Source organism: Rhinatrema bivittatum, chromosome 14 (assembly GCF_901001135.1).
Source record: "Rhinatrema bivittatum chromosome 14, aRhiBiv1.1, whole genome shotgun sequence".
NCBI classification, from domain to species: domain Eukaryota; kingdom Metazoa; phylum Chordata; class Amphibia; order Gymnophiona; family Rhinatrematidae; genus Rhinatrema; species Rhinatrema bivittatum.
In genome coordinates, this window is record NC_042628.1 from 46,622,855 (window position 1) to 46,641,708 (window position 18,854).

At 47.1% G+C, this 18,854-nt stretch overlaps 1 protein-coding gene across 4 annotated transcripts in view; it reads left to right on the top strand.

Annotated features, from left to right (window-relative positions):
* Positions 1-18,854, top strand: part of C14H16orf96 (chromosome 14 C16orf96 homolog) — a 147,634-nt gene that overhangs the window by 90,884 nt on the left and 37,896 nt on the right. For all 4 annotated transcript variants that reach the window (XM_029576458.1, XM_029576459.1, XM_029576460.1 and 1 more), the window contains 3 exons: positions 10,212-10,362; positions 10,573-10,658; positions 17,687-17,797. In XM_029576458.1, the coding sequence (XP_029432318.1) occupies positions 10,212-10,362; positions 10,573-10,658; positions 17,687-17,797 (348 nt within the window). The remainder of the gene's footprint in view (positions 1-10,211; positions 10,363-10,572; positions 10,659-17,686; positions 17,798-18,854) is intronic.

Here is an 18,854-nt window from a genome sequence, read left to right on the forward strand (position 1 = left end):
ATACAGAGGCATTATGACATTTTCCATTTTATTAACCATTCCCTTCCTAATAATTCCTAACATTCTGTTTGCTTTTTTGAGTGCTGCAGCACACTGAGCCGACGATTTTAAAGTATTATCTACTATCATGCCTAGATCTTTTTCCTGGGTGGTAGTTCCTAATATGGAGCCTAACATCATGTAACTACACCAAGGATTATTTTTCCCTATGTGCAACACCTTGCACTTGTCCACATTAAATTTCACCTGCCATTTGGATGCCCAATCTTTCAGTCTTGCAAGGTCCTCCTGTGATGTATCATAATCTGCTTGTGATTTAACTACTCTGAATAATTTTGTATCTTCCGCAAATTTGATAACCTCACACGTCGTATTCATTTCCAGATCGTTAGGAGTTACCACCCAAGAAAAAGATCTAGGCATCATAGTGGATAATACATTGAAATCGTCGGCTCAGTGTGCTGCAAAAGTTAAAAATGCAAACAGAATATTTATTTATTTATTTATTTTTAATTTTTATATACCGGAATTCCTGTATACAATACAAATCAATCCAGTTTACATGAAACGATAAGTTGCCCTGGTCTGGGGGTCCGACCGGGGCTTTTTACAAGGAACATTGAACAGTAACAATAAACCATAAAACGTTTTCGTATTTTAAAAACAATTAGCGGGTTAAACTTTTTACAAGGAGCATTGAACAGTGACAATAAACCATTAAACGTTTTCGTATTTTAAAGATAATTAGCGGGTTAAACTTTGCAAATTAACTGGTGAACAAAGATATTCCAAGTTCTGTGATTGGACTAGGTTAAACCATGAGCATAATAATTGCAGGATGATAGCAATAAACTAAATACTATTTCTCTTGGGAGTACAAAGGAATAATAATAAATAAATATACAAATATATAGTATAGGTAATAAATGACTATTAAATAACTTGAGAGTAAATAAGTATTGTATTAAATATATATAGAATTGGTATTAGCGACAAAAATACAAGTTAACATAAGTTTACTGGTGAGGTTATAAAGCAAGGGGTGGCGGGGGGAAGGGAGGCAGGAGAGGGGGAAGGCTGGAGGGAAGGAAGGTAGGAGGGAGGAAGGCAGGAGGGAAGGTGGAGAGGGGAGGTGGGAGTGAGGGATCTTGAGAATATTAGGAATTATTAGGAAGGGAATGGTGAATAAAATAGAGAATGTCTTAATGCCTCTATATCGCCCCATAGTGAGACCACACCTTGAGTACTGTGTTCAACTCTGGTTGCCACATCTCAAAAAAGATATTGATGCACTGGAGAAGGGACAGAAAATGGTGACCAAATTCATAAAGGGAATGGCTCCCCTATGAGGAAAGGCTAAAATGGTTAGGGCTGTTCAGCTTGGAGAAGAGACAGTTGAGGGGGGATATGATGGAGGTCTATAAAATCATGAGAGGACTAGAACAAGTTAATGTAAATCGGTTGTTTACTCTTTCAAATAATACAAGGACTAGGGGGTACGCCATGAGGTTAGCAAATAGCACATTTAAAACAAATCAAATAAAATTCTTTTTCACTCAACACATAATTAAGCTCTGGAATGTGATTAAGGCGATTAGCTTATTTGAGTTTAAAAAAGGTTTGAACAAGTTCCTGGAGGAGAATTCCATAAACTGCAATTAGTCAATCTGATATAGGATATAGCCATTGCTTTTTACTGGCACTAGTAGCATGGGATCTATTTAATGTTTGGGTATTTGCCAGATACTTGTATCCTGGATTGGCCACTGTTGGAAACAAGATGCTATGCTTGATGGACCCTCATTCAGACCCAGTATGGCAACTTCTTATATTCTTATGCAAGTGGTTTACAGAGTTGTGAGTAACATGATTTATTTATTTATTTATTTATTTATTTATTTGCTTTTATATACCGACATTCGATCGAGATATCACATCGGTTTACATATAACTCGGTGAATAGGGCAGAGTGCCTTATTTTACATGAAATAATTAACATGGTAACTTGCCTTGTTTTACATTGTAACATTTAACATGGTAACTTGTCTAGCAACGAAGGAGATGAGTATAGATTATAACAATTAAAAATATATAGGATGGTAGTAAATCACAGTAACATTTATAATGTCATATGAATATGGGTTTACATAGTAATGAGGTAATTTGAGGGTTTAAAACAAAAACATTTTACATTGCAACAAGGATTTATGGCAATTTACATTGTGTCGGGGTGACATCGTAAAGTGGTGTTTGAGCAATTTATAACAGTCTAGATCGAAGCAATGTGACTTGTTTCAGGTTTGGAGAGGGTATTATTGTGTGGGAAGATAGAGGGGGGGGGGAAGTGGATGATGGAGGGTTATGGTGGTGAAAGGCCCCCTAATTAAGGGAAGTGAACCCCGCATCTCACCATGTAGAGATGGGGTTTAAAAGGACACAACAGTACCCCCCTCTTTAGAGCGCCTCCCCGGAGGCCTGGGTTTAGCCGGGTGGAACTGGTCCAAGAGGCTCTGATCCAGGATGTTAGCCATCGGCTCCCAGGAATTTTCTTCGGGGCCAAAACCCTCCCATGCCAACAGATACTCCCACCTTTTGCGATGTTTTCTTACATCCAGGACCTCCCAAACCTGGTAGGTGAGGTCATCTTCAGAGGCAACAGGTTGGGGAGTTGGAGGCGTGCTGGAGGGCCATGACAATAACAGAGGTTTCAGGAGAGAGAAGTGGAAGGTATTGTGTATCTTGAGAGACGGAGGGAGGCGAAGTTGATATGAGACTGCACCCACTTGCTGGATGATGGGGAACGGCCTGATGAATCGCGGAGCCAGTCATGACAATGGCAGCTTCAGACGGATAAATTGCGTACTTAACCAAACCTTTTGGCCCGGTCGAAGAGGAGGGTATGGCCTCCTGCGCTGGTCCGCGTACTTCTTAGCTGCCTGACCGGCCTTGATCAGGGCACGCTTCGTGGATAACCAGAGGCGATGCAGCTCTTCAGCCGAGAGCTGGGCTACTGGAGACATCACTGTGGTGGGGACAGGCAGTGGCGGTCGTGGCTGTTTCCCATAAACTATCTGAAATGGGGGGGATCCTGTTGCCGTGGAGATATTGGAATTTAGCACGAATTCGGCCCAGGGTAGCAGACTAGCTCAGTCATCTTGTTTCTCGTTGACGTATAGTCAGAGGAATTGTTTCAACATCTGGTTAGTTCTTTCAGCAAGACCATTGGTCTGAGGATGGTACCCGGACGTATTGTCTAACGTAACGTCGAACTTCAAACAAAGGGCCCTCCAAAACTTGGCAGTGAATTGTGGTCCACGATCCGAGAGGATGCTTTTAGGGAGGCCATGAAGCCTGAAGACGTGTTGGACAAACAGCTGAGCCAGTTGCGGAGCAGGTGGCAATCCTGGCAATGGCACGAAGTGCGCCATTTTACTAAAACGGTCGATGACCACCCAAATAGCTGTGTTGCCGCTGGACGGTGGCAGGTCTACAATGAAGTCGGTAGCCACATGGATCCATGGTTCAGACGGCGCAGGGTAGCGGCTGAAGTAGGCCCGGGGTTGAACCGAAGATTCTCTCATGGCGGGCGCAGGCCTGACAGGACTCCACGTACTCCCGGACGTCCTTGTTGACTTTTGGCCACCAATAATAGCGGCGCAGATTTTGTAGGGTCCGAGATTGTCCTGGGTGACCAGAACAATGGGAATCGTGAGCCCATGCCAATACTTGTTTCCGCAGGCCTGGCGGAACCAGAGTCTTCCCAGGAGGGACGATATTAGTAGCCGACAAAAGGATGCGAGATGGGTCGATGATGAATCGCGGTTCCTCAGAACCTTCCGTTGATTCGAATACCCGTGATAGGGCGTCTGCCTTGGCATTCTTCTCTGCCGGTCTGTAGCGGAGCACAAAATTAAACCGGGTAAAAAAACAGAGCCCAGCGTGCTTGCCGGGGGTTGAGTCGTTGTGCCCAGTGCAAGTATTCAAGATTCTTGTGGTCCATGTAGACGGTGAATTGATATTGTGCCCCCTCTAGCCAGGGATGCCATTCCTCGAGGGCGACCTTGATCGCCAGCAACTCCTTATCGCCTATGGCGTAATTTCTCTCCGCCGGGGAAAACTGATGCGAGAGGAAGGCACACGGACGAAGTTTGTGAGTATCAGACATCTGACTCAGAACGGCCCCTATGCCTTCCGATGAGGCATCTACCTCAATGATGAACGGCCGTTGCGGATCTGGATGTCGAAGGCATGGTTGCTGCAGGAATGCCTCCTTGAGGCGATGAAAGGCGATCTCCGCTCCCGGAGGCCACTCCTTGGGATTTGCGCCTTTCCGGGTCAGGGCCGTCATCGGGGCCACTAAGGATGCATAGTGGGAAATGAATGAGCGATAATAATTTGCGAACCCCAAGAATTGTTGGAGCGCCTTCAGTCCGGACGGCTGGGGCCATTCCCGAATGGCTTGCAGCTTCTGAGGGTCCATACTGAAGCCTTCGTTGGAGATGATGTATCCCAAGAAAGGAAGGGACTCCTTCTCAAAGTGGCACTGCTCCAATTTTGCGTATAGCTGGTGTTCTCAGAGACGTTGCAACACCTGAATGATGTGTTGACGGTGCATTGTCAGGGAATCCGAAAATACTAAAATGTCGTCCAAGTATACTACTACGCACTTGTACAGGAGATCACGGAATATCTCGTTGATGGTGTTCTGGAACACCATGGGAGCATTACGAAGCCCGAACAGCATCACTAAATACTCGTAGTGGCCGTCTCGGATATTGAAGGCCGTCTTCCACTCATCACCTTCTTTAATTCAGTTGAGGTTGTAGGCCCCTCGAAGGTCTAATTTGGAAAAGATCCTTGCCCCTTGTAGCCGGTCAAAGAGCTCCGAGATAAAGGGGTAACGGGTAACGATCCTTGACCGTGATGGCATTTAAGCCCCGGTAGTCGATACAGGGATGAAGACTCCCGTCCTTCTTTGCGACAAAGAAGAAACCAGCCCCGGCCGGGGATTTGGATTTCCGGATAAAGCCCTTCTCCGGATTCTCCTTGATATACTCGCTCATAGCCTGCGTCTCCGCGGGTGAGAGGGTGTAGGTGCGACCCCGAGGCGGTTCGGTACCAAGAAGGAGCTGGATGGTGCAATCGAACTTCCGATGGGGAGGAAGAATCTCTACCCTTTTCTTCGAGAAAACGTCCGCGTATGCGGCATAAGGGGCTGGCAAGTTTGGAAGACTGGTGGAAGCAATGGGACAAGATGGTGGAACTACAGAGCAGAGGCAGTTGTCGTGACAGCTCGGGCCCAACGAGCTAGCTGCAAAGTCCTCCAATCGAACTGGGGCTCATGCTCCTGGAGCCAGGGGAGACCTAAGACGATCGGGTGGATGGAGTACTCCAGGACATAAAATGACATCTGTTCTTGATGCAGTACCCCAACCTGTAGTGGGAGAGGAATTCTGGTGTGTGTGACCCGTTCGGGAAGAGGTTTCCCTTGAATCGATGAAATGACCATCAGGGCAGGAAGACAAACTTGTGGAATCTTTAGATGATCCACTAAGCTTTTCATAATAAAATTTCCACCAGCGCCGGAGTCCACTAGGGCTAGTGTGTGGAACTCCTCATCAGTCGAGGTTAATGCCACTGGCAGCATTAGCGGAGGTGCGGGTGCGGTACGGCCCAGGACGAGACCTCCTTCTGGTCCTAGGCCCGAGAGTTTTCCGGTCGTACTGGACAGGCGGCTATCCGATGGCCTGCCGTGCCGCAATAAAAGCAAAGTCCTTCTTTCGCACGCCGCCAGTGCTCTTGAGGAGACACTCTCCCACGACCCAACTCCATGGGCTCCTCGGCGGGTGCCCGAAGGGCTTCAGATGCACTTTTGGAGGAAGATGAGGGCCTTCTCGCTGGCCTGACTACCGGAAGGCGAAACCACATCCACCGATCCACTCGATTGGCCAACTCTATCATGCAATTGAGGTCGTCTGGGAGTTCTTTTGCCGCTAGCTCATTCTGCAGGCGCGAGGATAGCCCTTCCAAGAAGATTCCGTGTAAACAATCCTCTCTCCAATTTAGCTCTGTGGCCAGGGTGCGGAACTCCGTCGCGTACTCGGTTACGGTCCGAGTACCCTGTCGTAGTTGAAGTAATTCCGAAACCGCGGTGGGCTTGCGGATGGGTTCATCAAAAGTCTGTCGAAAGGCGGACAGAAACTGACTTAAGTCTTTGAAAACGGGATCCCTTCTCTCCCACAGATGAGAGGCCCATATCAGGGGCTTGCCGTCGAGTAAGGACATAATGTAGCTGGTTTTGACCAGGTCGCTGGGGAACTGTGCAGGCAACATGGAAAAATGGACCTGGCACTGGCTGAGGAATCCTCGACATAACTTCGCATCTCTGGCGTATCGAGAGGGCGCCGGGAGTTGAGTGGGCGTTTCTGACCCCTGGTCGTCCCTGGAGCCCTGGACAGTATGTGGCTGGATTGGGCGACCTCCTTGAGCCCCAGGTGGAGACGGCAAAGTAGGATTCGAGGGCCCTAATGCCTCGAGGCGTTGGGTCAGTCCTTGTACTGCCGTGACCAGGGCGTCGAGGGTCTGTTGTTGATCCTTCAGGCGTTGGGCCATTCCGGGAATGGCCTGGCGGGCAGATACCTCCGCCGGGTCCATGGACTTGGCAATCTGTTAAGCTCAGGTTTGTGGACCCTTGGGCCGATGAGAGGATGGAATACCTTGCGGAGATCCCGTAGGTTCTCTCGTCGGGTGGCGAGGCAGAACAGAAGAGGAGCGCAGTTGACCCTCGGTTCTGGAGGCGGAGACGACTACAGACAGATGAAGAGCCTAAGAGAGGAGCTGAATCTTCACCCCTGGAAGTCTGCGGTCCCCCCAGGAGGAGCCCGTAGAGACCCAGACCGCTGCGACTTATGCGGCCCTTGGAGACGGAGTCCAGGAGGGGTCCAAGATCAGGTGCCAGAGAGTCGTCGCTTACCAGGCCGAAGTCACACACCAAGGGATCAACGCCAGTCACACACCAAGGGATCAACGCCAGTCCGAGGTCACACCAGAGAATTACTGCTTGCCAATCCGAGTCGCACATCAGAGAAGTACCGAAGCCAATCCAAATTCAGGAACCAGGAAGACCAAGCCGAAACAGGAACAGGGATCCAAGCTCAAGAACTCACCGAGGTAAGCAGACAAGACAATGCTGGAGGACGTTGCCAAGTCAGAGAATGAGCAGAGGAAGCTCCCTTAAATACTTCCTCTGCTCAGGCTGATCCAGGACAGGTGAGGTTGTTAAAGGGATCAGGTCCCTTTAAATTGGTGAAGGGGGCGCGGCCTCGCGCCTAAAGATGGCGGTGGCCATCTTTGATTTCCTCCGCGGAGGAAATGACTGCAGAACGGCGCGGGGCAGAGCAGGGACGGCTCTCCCCGTGATGGTCAGGCCGGGGACTCGCGCCGGGGCACCGCACACCCGGTCAGGGGTTTCCCCGGAGGTTGCTGCGGCGGGTCGCCACCGCAGTCGTGGCCTGCTACCGCCGTGGGACACAACAGCAACGCGCACGTGGGAATTCCCACACATGCTCAGTAGAGCTCAAAGTTCTACTAGTTAGGAGAGAAGAGTCTGTTCAGTGCTGCTGGATATCACCCATATGTCATGGCTAATTCAGTCCTGTTTAAAGATGGAAATCCACCCCATAACACTTTTACCCCCATCCTTTTTTTAAATTGAAAAGTCCCAACTCCATCCCCAACTTTGTTCCCTCCTCCTAGAATGCCTCTCCCTATTGTGCTAAAAAGTATGTTGTGAGTTGGGTTACGAACTTGCTTTTATGCACACTGAGCCCCAGGCAATTTTATAATAGCCATTTACTTGTATAAAACTATGTTACTTTTACGTAAATGCCTTTGAAAATTCTGCCCATAAAGGGAAAGCAAATTTTCAAAGATGATTAGTGATCTAATCTTGGTGCTCAAAATCCCCATGTTTAAGAGGGCAATTTTCAGTCACCCACATAGTTGTACAGTATACAGCCTCTTTCAGTGATTGCACTGCATACTGATTTTCAAAAGGAACTGCTTTTGTTGTTCCTCTTTTGAAGATTAGCATAAAGTGGGCATATTAAAAGTGGCTGGGACGTTGCACCTGCTTGTAGTGCCATGGGCTGAGGAGGCTAAAGCAGTGTATGTGCTTGTAAAAAAAATGCCCTGCACACGCACATTGAAAAGCACTTTTGACCACAATCAGTTCAGTTGTTGGAATACAAAGCCAATTATTTTCTCTTCCAGTAGAAGATTCTAACTTGCAATGAAAACAAAAAGTTCCATGTACTTATACCTACAAACTGAAGTCTGAAATGAATAATGAGTAACCCCCCAAAACATAAAAAAAAACCCAGTCAAGAAAACATGATTGCAATGAAAAGAGAAGAATGTACATTGTGCAAAACATTTGCAATATGAAATGGTCATCGCTGAGGCTTTGTGGGAATTCTTAAGACGTCAGGGGCCTGATTCACCAAGACCTTTTCCCATTTTCTGTCCATGGGAAAAGAGCTTGATGAATCAGATCGCAGAGGACTTGTAATATGTCTTTAAAAATGTTTACAGTCAAAAGTAAGAATTTTTTAAAATCTAAATTAAGTATAAATTGTTGGTAGAATGTAGCAAAAAGTTATAGGAATATTCCCAGCCAAAATGCCTTTCTGTTTAGATGCTTCAGTAATTGGTGCAGGATTAGGTGTATAAATGGCATCACATCTAGGGGTAGATTTTCAAAGGGGTACGTGCGTAGGATACACGCGTACCCCCCGAAAACCTACCCCAAACCCCCCCTGCGCGTGCCGAGCCTATTTTGCATAGGCTTGGCGGCGCGCGCAAGTCCCGGGGCTTGCATGGAGAGGCGTGTCGGGGGGCATGGCGGTCGTGATGCGGCGTTTCGGGGCGTGGCGCGGGTGACATGACGTTTCGGGGGCGGTGCCGCGGGCGTGGTTTCGGCCCGGGGGCGTTCCAGGGGCATGGCCGCGCCCTCCGGAACAGCCCCCGGGTCGGGTGATGGCGTGCCAGCGGGTTGCTGGCGCGCGCAGATTTACGTCTGCCTCTGGCAGGCGTAAATCAAGCGATAAAGGTGGAGGGGGGGTTTAGATAGGTCCAGGGGGGTGGGTTAGGTAGGGGAAGGGAGGGGAAGGTGAGGGGAGGGCGAAAGAAAGTTCCCTCTGAGGCCGCTCCGATTTTGGGCAGCCTGCGCGGCTCGGCGCGCGCAGGCTGCCCAAAATCGGCAGCCTTGCGCGCGCCGATCCCGGATTTTAATGGATACGCGCGGCTAGCGTGTATCTATTGAAATCCCGCGTACTCTTGTTCGCGCCTGGTGCGCGAACAAAAGTACGCGCTCGCACAAAATTATAAAATCTACCCCTTAGTGCATGCACATTAAAGGAAAGCTGCTCACTTAGATAAGGCTGCTAAAAGTCTGACATCTCGGGGTGCTTGGAAATGTGTTAGATACTCAGCTCAGTGGCTCTCAACCCAGTCCTCAGCACAAAGCTAGCCAGTCCGGTTTTCAGGATAGATAGATTTGCATGCGTTGAGAATTCCTGCCGAAAGGTTATTTCCCATTCTGAGTCCATGGGGGAAGAGCATCATGAATCAGGCCCCAGTGCAGATTTTAGCAATGGGGAGGGCAATTTTCATACTCCCAGTGGTGCCTGTGGGTCCACGGGTACTCTGTCCTCATGGGCCCCAAAGCCAGTTTTCAAAGGGAAGCTCCCTGCGGAGTAGCCCACAACGTGAAGAGATCCAGTGCAAAAGGTCTCAGAAGTGACCTCAATATACAGTAACAAAAAAGAAAAGTCAAATAAGAGTGAATACGATCTTATTCCATAGTGCCATCATTCACCACATGCCACAAAAAGACCTCAACTAGATTTACTGTTTTTGTCACTCCTGATGTGCTCTGATTATTAATTCTTATTACAGTTAGACAGAGCCAGGCATAGGGAGGTAAAAGTTACTTGCCAAGAATTACTCAGCAAACCAGTGGTAGAAGAGCTATTCAGATGCATGCAGGAGTTCTTCCGAATTTGAGTCCAGTACTGTATTAGGTGGAGCCCGATTCCAGCTGGTCACAGGGATGTTTCCTTTCTATCAGCTGCACAGAAATTAGCTTTTGGGATGCTCAGGTGCAAGGAAGTGTCCCCTGTAAACTGTGTGTTTGTTGTGCTGTGCTACAGCTACCAGTGGTACCGCTCAATGACGAGCAGAAGCAGACGAAAGCCAAAGAGGTGCTCAATTACTTGGGGCAGATTCCACAAAAATATGAGGACCTGCATAAGCAAGTTGTTGAGCTGGAAAAGGAGCTAAGAAATCAGGCGACAGACATAGGTAAGCCCTTGCAAATCTCACCGCTGTTAGCCACGTGTTTAAAGTTCTTTTTACCCATGGAAGCTGCTGCAAACATTGCACTCTGGCTATGTTTCTGTGTCCTTTGGGGCAGGGATTCCACAACCACAGATCTGTTCTGTGCCTTTATCGTTGCTGTCTAACTGCAAAATGTTTGTCATCATTAGATCAGATTTTGTCTTTTGTTTCCAGCCAACATCAACATTCCGGCTAATTTACTGCATCAGCTACAGAACCTGCAAGATGAAATAGACAGTTTGCAAATGGAAGGGGTGAAGGTAAATATTTTAGGCATGTGAAATGTACAGTGCTACTCTCCTGTTAGCCTGCAAAAAAGAAGCCTCTTTCACTTTGCTAAAACTCTGAAGTTAGCAGGTTTATGAGGGCTGGCATCTGCCTGGGGGATGTTTTACATCTGGGAAGTTTGTTCCTGTTGAATGCTGGTAGAATTGGTGATGAGTAGGGTTACATTTTGCGATAGCTAAAGATGGCACATTTTCACAGTCCTGGTCATAGTGGTGCCTCTCTGGACTGTGAAATTTGCATGAGCAAAGGCAAGGATGGAGCTTGTCCTGTTGTAAGCCATTTTCCTACCAGCTGTAATCCAAGCCAATCTCATGGTGATCGGAAGGCAAAAGTTCCCAGGTATGGTACTTTATACCTGCTTTGTGCATGGTGACCGAAGCTTTAAAGCTTTCTCCATTCTTCTGACTGTAATGGCCTGGGAAAAGTTCAAAATACACACGATGAGATTGAGGCTGTTTACTCTGTCCTGGTCATTGTCTGACTATTACGGAGGTCTTTATTGTCACTATAAATACCTGTCTGCATAAATGCCTTGTTTTAACTAAGGAAAAACGATTTGGAAGCTGGTATTTGCAGTCTCAGGTCTGCCAGTAAAGTAGGTCCTGTGCAGCCCATTCCCACACAGTCTGTAAAGTGACTCCAGGAAATGGCTGTGGTCTAGTTCTGTCCTGCACAGTGACTCTGTATCTGCAATGGGCACAGAGCAAACAGTGCAGGATTACCTTTCCTGGATCTCCTGACCTTTAGTACTTTATGAGCATGCAAGGACCCAGAGCAATTGGACAGGAACTGCTTAAAGATTTTTTTTTTTTTAAACTTACTGTGCAATAAAATATGCCTGTTATCTATGTATTACTTCCTGCTGTGTGTACTTTTGGGATAAGTACAGAATACATTTTTATTTTAAAAATAATATGGTATCCATGAATACTGTAGTGTATTTCAGAAATGCACACACAAGTATCATGGTATCAATGAAAATTCTCCTTCTACAGCAGAAACCTCCCACTCCTTAGGTTTCCAACCCATTCAGAACCTGCCCTAACCCCTTCATTGCCATTGATGACGAAGGGACTGAGGGTGAGGCACCTTAGGCTGTCATAGTAACATAATAATGATGGCAGAAAAGGACCAAATGGTCCAGCCAGTCTGCCAGCAAGCTTCTTATGGTAGTGGCTGCCTCTCCGTGCAGTTATCGCCAAACCTTATGATAACCCATAAAAATGTACTGCTAGCAACATTTTTACTGGGTGAGGAGCCTTCTTGAAATTCAGACAATGCTGCTTGATGTTCTTTACTTATGTAGAAGCGGCCCTGTGCTTTTTCATTATGTACGTGTATCAGTACCCCAGCCCGTAAAAGTCAGGAGAGCGATGATAGAGTTGCATCAAAAGCATCAAGGCTTTTTGGTTAAAGGTAGTAATTCCATGCCTTCTGTTGAGGGCAGTAACTGCTGCTCTGTACAGGTTATCCCCATGCTTATCAGTTCCTCAGACGGTAAAAGACGGGGCACTCTTTGGTTGTTGTCTGAATCCAACTCCCCTTTTCTCCCTGCTGTTGAAACAGAAAGCAATGATGCAGTTGCACCAAAAGCATCAAGGCTTATTGGTTGAGGATAGTAACCTCTGCCCCAGCAAATTACCCCCAAGTGTCCTTTTCTTCATTCCCATCCTCTAGCCCAGGGGTCAGGAACCTTTTTGGCTGAGAGAGCCATAAACGCCACATATTTTAAAATGTAATTCCATGAGAGCCATACAATATGTTTAACACTAAATATAAGTAAATGTGCGCATTTTATGTAAGATCACACTTTTAAAGTACAATAAGTCTCTGAAAATATTACACCAGGCCTTAAGACACCAATACATCTCCTATTAGGAAAACGGACCAAGTTAGGCTGCTATAGAGTCCTACACAGAAACTACACGCCAGCAGAAAACCTCACCTGAATCACGTGCTGTCCCTCACCTAACATAGAATAAAGAGACCAAAACGCATAACAAGAAGCATACAGAAAAAAATGAATTGGAAACTGCAACAAGCCAGAGTCTCTGTATGCAGTGTAACAAAGGAAAAAAGAAACATCACCCATCCTTATAAAACAAATCAAGAAATATAAAATCATCAGCAGTAAAACTGTACTAACAAAAAGAACATATTTCGAAACAGCTAATGAGTGGAATATCCAATAATTAAAAACACATATAAAACATTTCCAGATACCAACAAAATATTTCAAAATAGCAGACACAAAGACCCAGTAATGAAAAATAATAAGGATACAAACATTTTTTTGCTCTGCATACCTGGGAACGTTTGATATCCAGGTGTCCTGAGATTGTTCTGAATTAGCAGGAGGTGGGGTGGTTTGCTTGGAACTTTCTCCTCTCTCAGTCACATACCAGCGCTCTCTCTCACACTGGCTCTCAATGACACACCTATACACACATGCTCTCAGTACTCACATATACATGTTTTTTCTCACTCACTTATATAGGCTCTTAATTACACATTTACACACATGCTGTCTATCTTTTCACGCTTACACACACACACAGGCTTTCAATCACATAAATACATGCTGTCTTTTTCTCTCACACACAGACTCATTCACATGCTTACAAACATGTCCTCTCTTTCTCTCATTTACACACAGGCTCTCAATCACATACTCACATGCTCCCTCACCTAAATCAGCTCTCAATCACACACAGACACACATGATCTCTCTCTTACTTATACACACAGGCTCTTAATCATACATACACATGATTTCTCTCACACACAAAGGATCTCAATCATACACACACACTCTTTCACACAAACAGGTTTTCAATCACAAACTTACACATACAGGTTCCCAATGGTAAACTTACATTCATGCTCTCTCTCTCTCTCTCACAGGCAGGCTCTCAATCACAGACATACTCTCTTTCACATGTACAGGCTCTCAATCATTCACATACATGCAATCTCTCACTCACTCACACACACACAGGCCCCCCTGCGGCCCGGAAGAGGAAGTGAAGAGTATCGGGTGCCTGCGCGGCAAGAAGAGGCCACGCTAGTGCGCTCGGCATCGGCCCGAAGAAAAGAAGACTGCAGCGCGGCTCGGAGGAAAATGAAGAGGTTCAGCTGCGGCCGATGGGACTCCGCCTCCGCGAGGGCTGAAAATGAAGAGGTTAGCGTTGGGAGGAGGCTGCTGCTGCCGCCGCGAGTTCCCGGGGTGAGGGAGAGACAGAGTGAATGAGCGAGCAAACACACATGCTTGCTCGCTCATTCACTCTCCCCCCCACCCCCACCCCGGGAACTCGCGGCAGCAGCAGCCTCCTCCCAACGCTAACCTCTTCATTTTCAGCCCTCGCGGAGGCGGAGTCCCATCGGCCGCGGCTGAACCTCTTCATTTTCCTCCGAGCCGCGCTGCAGTCTTCTTTTCTTCAGGCCGATGCCGAGCGCACTAGCGTGGCCTCTTCTTGCCGCGCAGGCACCCGATACTCTTCACTTCCTCTTCTGGGCCGCGGGGGGGGGGGGGGGCGAAGAGAGCACGCCGGTGCCGCTGACTCCAGCTGTCCTGCCGCGTTCCGCCCGGGCTGACAGCATTTTAAGCCCGGGCGGAGGAGGACCGGGGAGCAGCTGGGTCAGCGGGAAAGTGTGGCGACTGTCTGCGAGCCAGATGCAGCCCTCAAAAGAGCCATATCTGGCTCGCGAGCCATGGGTTCCCGACCCCTGCTCTAGCCTTTAGGGATCCACAGTGTTTATCCCATGCCCCTTTGAAGTCTTTGACTGTTTTCGTCTTCACTGCTTCCTCCAGAAGGGCATTCCAGGCATCCACCACCTTCTTCATGAAGAAATATTTCCTGATGTTGGTTCTAAGTCATCCCCCTGGAGTTTCATTTTATGATGCATAGTTCTATTGACTTCTTTCCAGTGGAAAAGGTTCAGAGTTCGTGCATCATTTAAAACCTTTCAGGTATTTGAAGGTCTGTATCATATCTCCCCTGCACCTCCTCTCTTCTAGGGTATATATATTTAGATCCTTCAGCCTCTCCTCATAAGTCTTTCAATGCTTATCCCACATCATTTTGGTCACCCTTCTCTGCACTGCCTCCATTCTGTCTCTATCTTTTTTGAGATATGGACTCCATAACGGAACACAGTACTCCAGGTGAGGCCTCACCAAGGACGTGTATAAGGAGACTATCACCTATTTTTTCTTACTGATTATTCCTCTCTCAGTGCAGCCCAGCATTCTTCTGGCTGTAGCTATCGCCTTGTCACATTGCTTCACCATCTTCAGATCATCAGACACTATCATGCCAAGATCCCTCTCCCAGTCTGTGTGCATTAGTCTTTTACTGCCCATCACATAAAGCTCTTTTGGATTGCCGAACCCCAGATGCATGACTCTGCACTTCTTGGCATTGAATCCCAGCTGCCAAACCTTCTACCATTCTTCAAGTTTTCTTAAATCACATTTCATTCTCTCTACTCCTTCAGACGTGTCCACGCTTTGCAAATCTTAGAATTATTCACAAATAGACAAACTTTTCCTAATATCCCTTCCACAATGTCACTCAAAGATATTGAACAGAGCCGGTCCCAATACCAATCATTGTGGAACTTCACTTAACTCCGTTTTCTCTTCAGAGTAGGTTCCATTTACCATCGCACGCTGTCTCCTGTCAGTCAACCAGTTTGTATTCCCCGCCACCACCTTGGCGCTCACTCCCAAGCTTCTCACTTTATTTACAAGCCTCGTATGCGGGACTGTATCAAAAGCTTTGCTGAAATCCAAGTAGGTCACATCTAGCGCTGTTCCTCAATTCAATTCTCTAGTCACCCAATCAAAAAATCAATCAGATTTGTCTGACAGGACCTTCCCCTGGTGAATCCATGCTGTCTCGGGTTCAGCAACTCACCGGATTGTAGATAGTTCACTTTCTTTTCCTTCAGCAGCGTCTCCATTAATTTTCTTACCAGCGATGTGAGGCAAAGCGGCCTTTAGTTTCCGGCCTCCTCTCTGCTACCAGGCTTGTGAAGCAGGACCACCACCACCACTCTTCTCCGGTCTCGTGGAACCACTCCTGTTCCATGGCTTCTTGGGATTTTTCCCCATTTTTAATCCCAGTTCTCCTCCTGTCTAATCCAGCCATCACAGCAGCAATTCTTCGGCTGAGGCAGAGACTGTAGTTCTCTCTGAACTACCAGCCAGTAAGTTTCACTATTTAATGGTGGCTGGGGTTCCTTTCTGTGGGGGGGGGGGGGGGGACGGACGACTGTGAATGCTCCCTCTGCAGGATCCCCATCCGCAGGAACAGGAATCAGGACTGAGAATCGAATCTGGGTCTTCTGCTGGGGCGGAGGACAGAGAGTATTTTTCTCTAAATTCTGTAACCCGTTCCCCGACAAGACCCTTAAATCTTCTTCTTGAAACACTGTCAGTGTTACCTCAATCACTCTGCTCATGGTTGGTCCGTATTGGCTTTGACATCATAAATGACATCACAGACACAGAGTGAACTGATGACATGTATTCTATGATCTGAATGTGACTATTCCCAGAGGTTTAGGGGAACTACAGGGGAGCCAATAAGGGAGATATGTTTCCAAAGGAATTACATGCATAAATGCCGGTTTATGGGTGGAAATCAGCTTTTGAAAATCATGTGTATTTGTGTGGGGGTGTCACACGAGAGAAAGTACACGTGTAACTCGATTTCATGCGCACTGTTCCCCATAGTCATGGAAGGCGTTCCAGTGGGTGGAATTGGGTGGCGGGGAAAGCACTGACATGCTATAGTTTCCACTTTGGAAAGGATGCACATCAGTGCACTCGCAGCAGGTTAAGCCTGCTCGGGCGCCGGTGAAACTTGGTGTGCGTGTGTGCACGCGTGCACGCTGGCACAGGCTGGGAATTTTCAACATGCACTTGCATGCATAAACCCTCTCTGAAAAATTGGGCTGAAGTCTGTGGATAATTTGTACCCCCCCCCCCCCCCAGACTTTAACCCTACGCATGCTGTTGAAAATTACCCTTCCTAAGAATTAAAGAATGATGAATAAAGGGTACAATTATCATTGATATGCAGAAAGCATTACCATTGCCTTTTACATTTTGAAAACATTCTGCATCGCTCTTGTTAAACCAGCACTTGTAGGATCAAGTCTGAGTTCAATACACTTCCTGAATACCACTAATCGTTCAGCGATCAATAATATGTAAATTTTGTGTATTCCCACAGACACCATAAATGCAAAGCAGTGAAACCTTATTTTAGAGCACATGATGGTGCACTTGTCAAATCATGTAAAAGAGTGTGTAAGGACTGTTTCAATATATTCATCTGTCGGGAGGCACAGTAACTTCGGAGAAAATTCACCGATGCAGATCAAACTTGGGGGGAAGAGGGTGCATGGACCTGGCACTTACTCTATTGAAAATGACCTCAGTCTGATAAAGGTCAGAGTTGAAAAATGCTGGATTATCTTATTTAGGAAGTACAGCTTTCACTTCCTCCTTTGGGTTTATGTATTGGGGCAGCACTGCTTGCTTTTTGCAGTTTTTTTTGCACTGATGCCATCCACGGACAATTTCAAACACCCTCGTGTTCATGCCCAGACATGTGGTCTGTCACTGTGCCTCTCCTGGTTGATGGGTAAAAGGGCATATATATTATTTAGCATCAAACAACATTTGTACTGTTTTACAAAAATGCCCAGAATTTGCTACTGGATTCTGCAAGGGTTGATTTGAAAATGAGAAAATCCATTCAGGCTTCAGCACTGTCAGCTGCTGGCGCTCTGTCTGCAGACATGGGCTGGTTAGTCACCTGAGCAGCATGCATGCCTGATCTTCTACAAAGAGCACATTTGCAAGGGATGGCAGGGGCCACGTCCCAGGGAACTGAGGCTCTGAGCAGCAGCGCTCATTCGCCTGCCAGGGGAGGGAATGTCTGTCTGTCAGAAGCTCATTTCACATTTCTTCCTTGCTGGCTGCCAGGACAAGCAGATGCTGATGGATATAGAGTCTACGATAGAGGATATGAGGAAGCAGTATGACGTGCTTGGTACCACGAACGAAAGACTGATCACCGACCTCTCCAGAATCTCAGTAAGAAAATCCCCCACATCTCGGAGAAATGAACTTTCTTAGAGTTGATTTCTTGTGCTCTGGCATTGCAGCTCTCAAAATAGAAACATAGAAACATAGAAATGATGGCAGAAGAAGACCAAACGGCCCATCCAGTCTGCCCAGCAAGCTACGTACTTTATTTATTTTTTTCTTCCTTTTTCTCTCTCATACCTGTTACTCTTGGCTTCCAGTACCCTCCAGCCCTATTTCCCCTCCTCCCCACCACCAATGTAGAGAGCATCGCCGGATCTGCATCCATGTGAACATCCAGCTCAATTAGGGGTAGCAACCTCTGCAACAAGCAGGCCACACCCCTGCCCCTGTCCACCCAGACTATACGATCCAGACCCCGTTGGTTGCCGTCCACACCCCAATCCTCCCTTCCACACTCCCCCTGCCGCTGAAGCAGAGCCATGCTTGAAAGGGAAGTATCAGACTCTCTCCCTCGCCGAAGCAGAGAGCTACACTGGACATGCATTGAAAGTAAAGTATCGGCCCAGCTACACCTCGCTTTCCTGTGAATAAAAATTTTTTTTTAATTTTTTAATTTTTTAATTTTTCTTCCACATTACCTCTTGCCGTTGAAGCCCAGAGCCATGATGGAGTCTCATCAACCCTGTGCATGTACACTGAACAAGGGCAAGGCATTATCTCCAGGTAGTAGCCCCCCATTTCCGAGAGAGCCACATTAACTATCAACAGATATTGAATACGCCTAATAATTGGTAATACCTATAGCCTATCAACTCACCGTTAATTTTACATACTCTTACCCACCCCTGTTTTTTTTTTTTGGAGATGGCAGCCCTCCATCCTTCCGCTCCGTGAAGGTGGAACACCAACCACTGGCCACTGGCATCCCGCTCCGTGAATGCCTCTGTGGCTACTGCCGCTCCGTGCAGTGTTTTGCTGCCTCCTCTTTATACGCGTCCTCTAGACCTGATGGATCCACACTGTTTATCCCACTCCCCTTTGAAGTCCTTCAGGCAGTAGAATTGTATGTATGTATGTAGCCAGAAATAGATTTTGAGGGAAA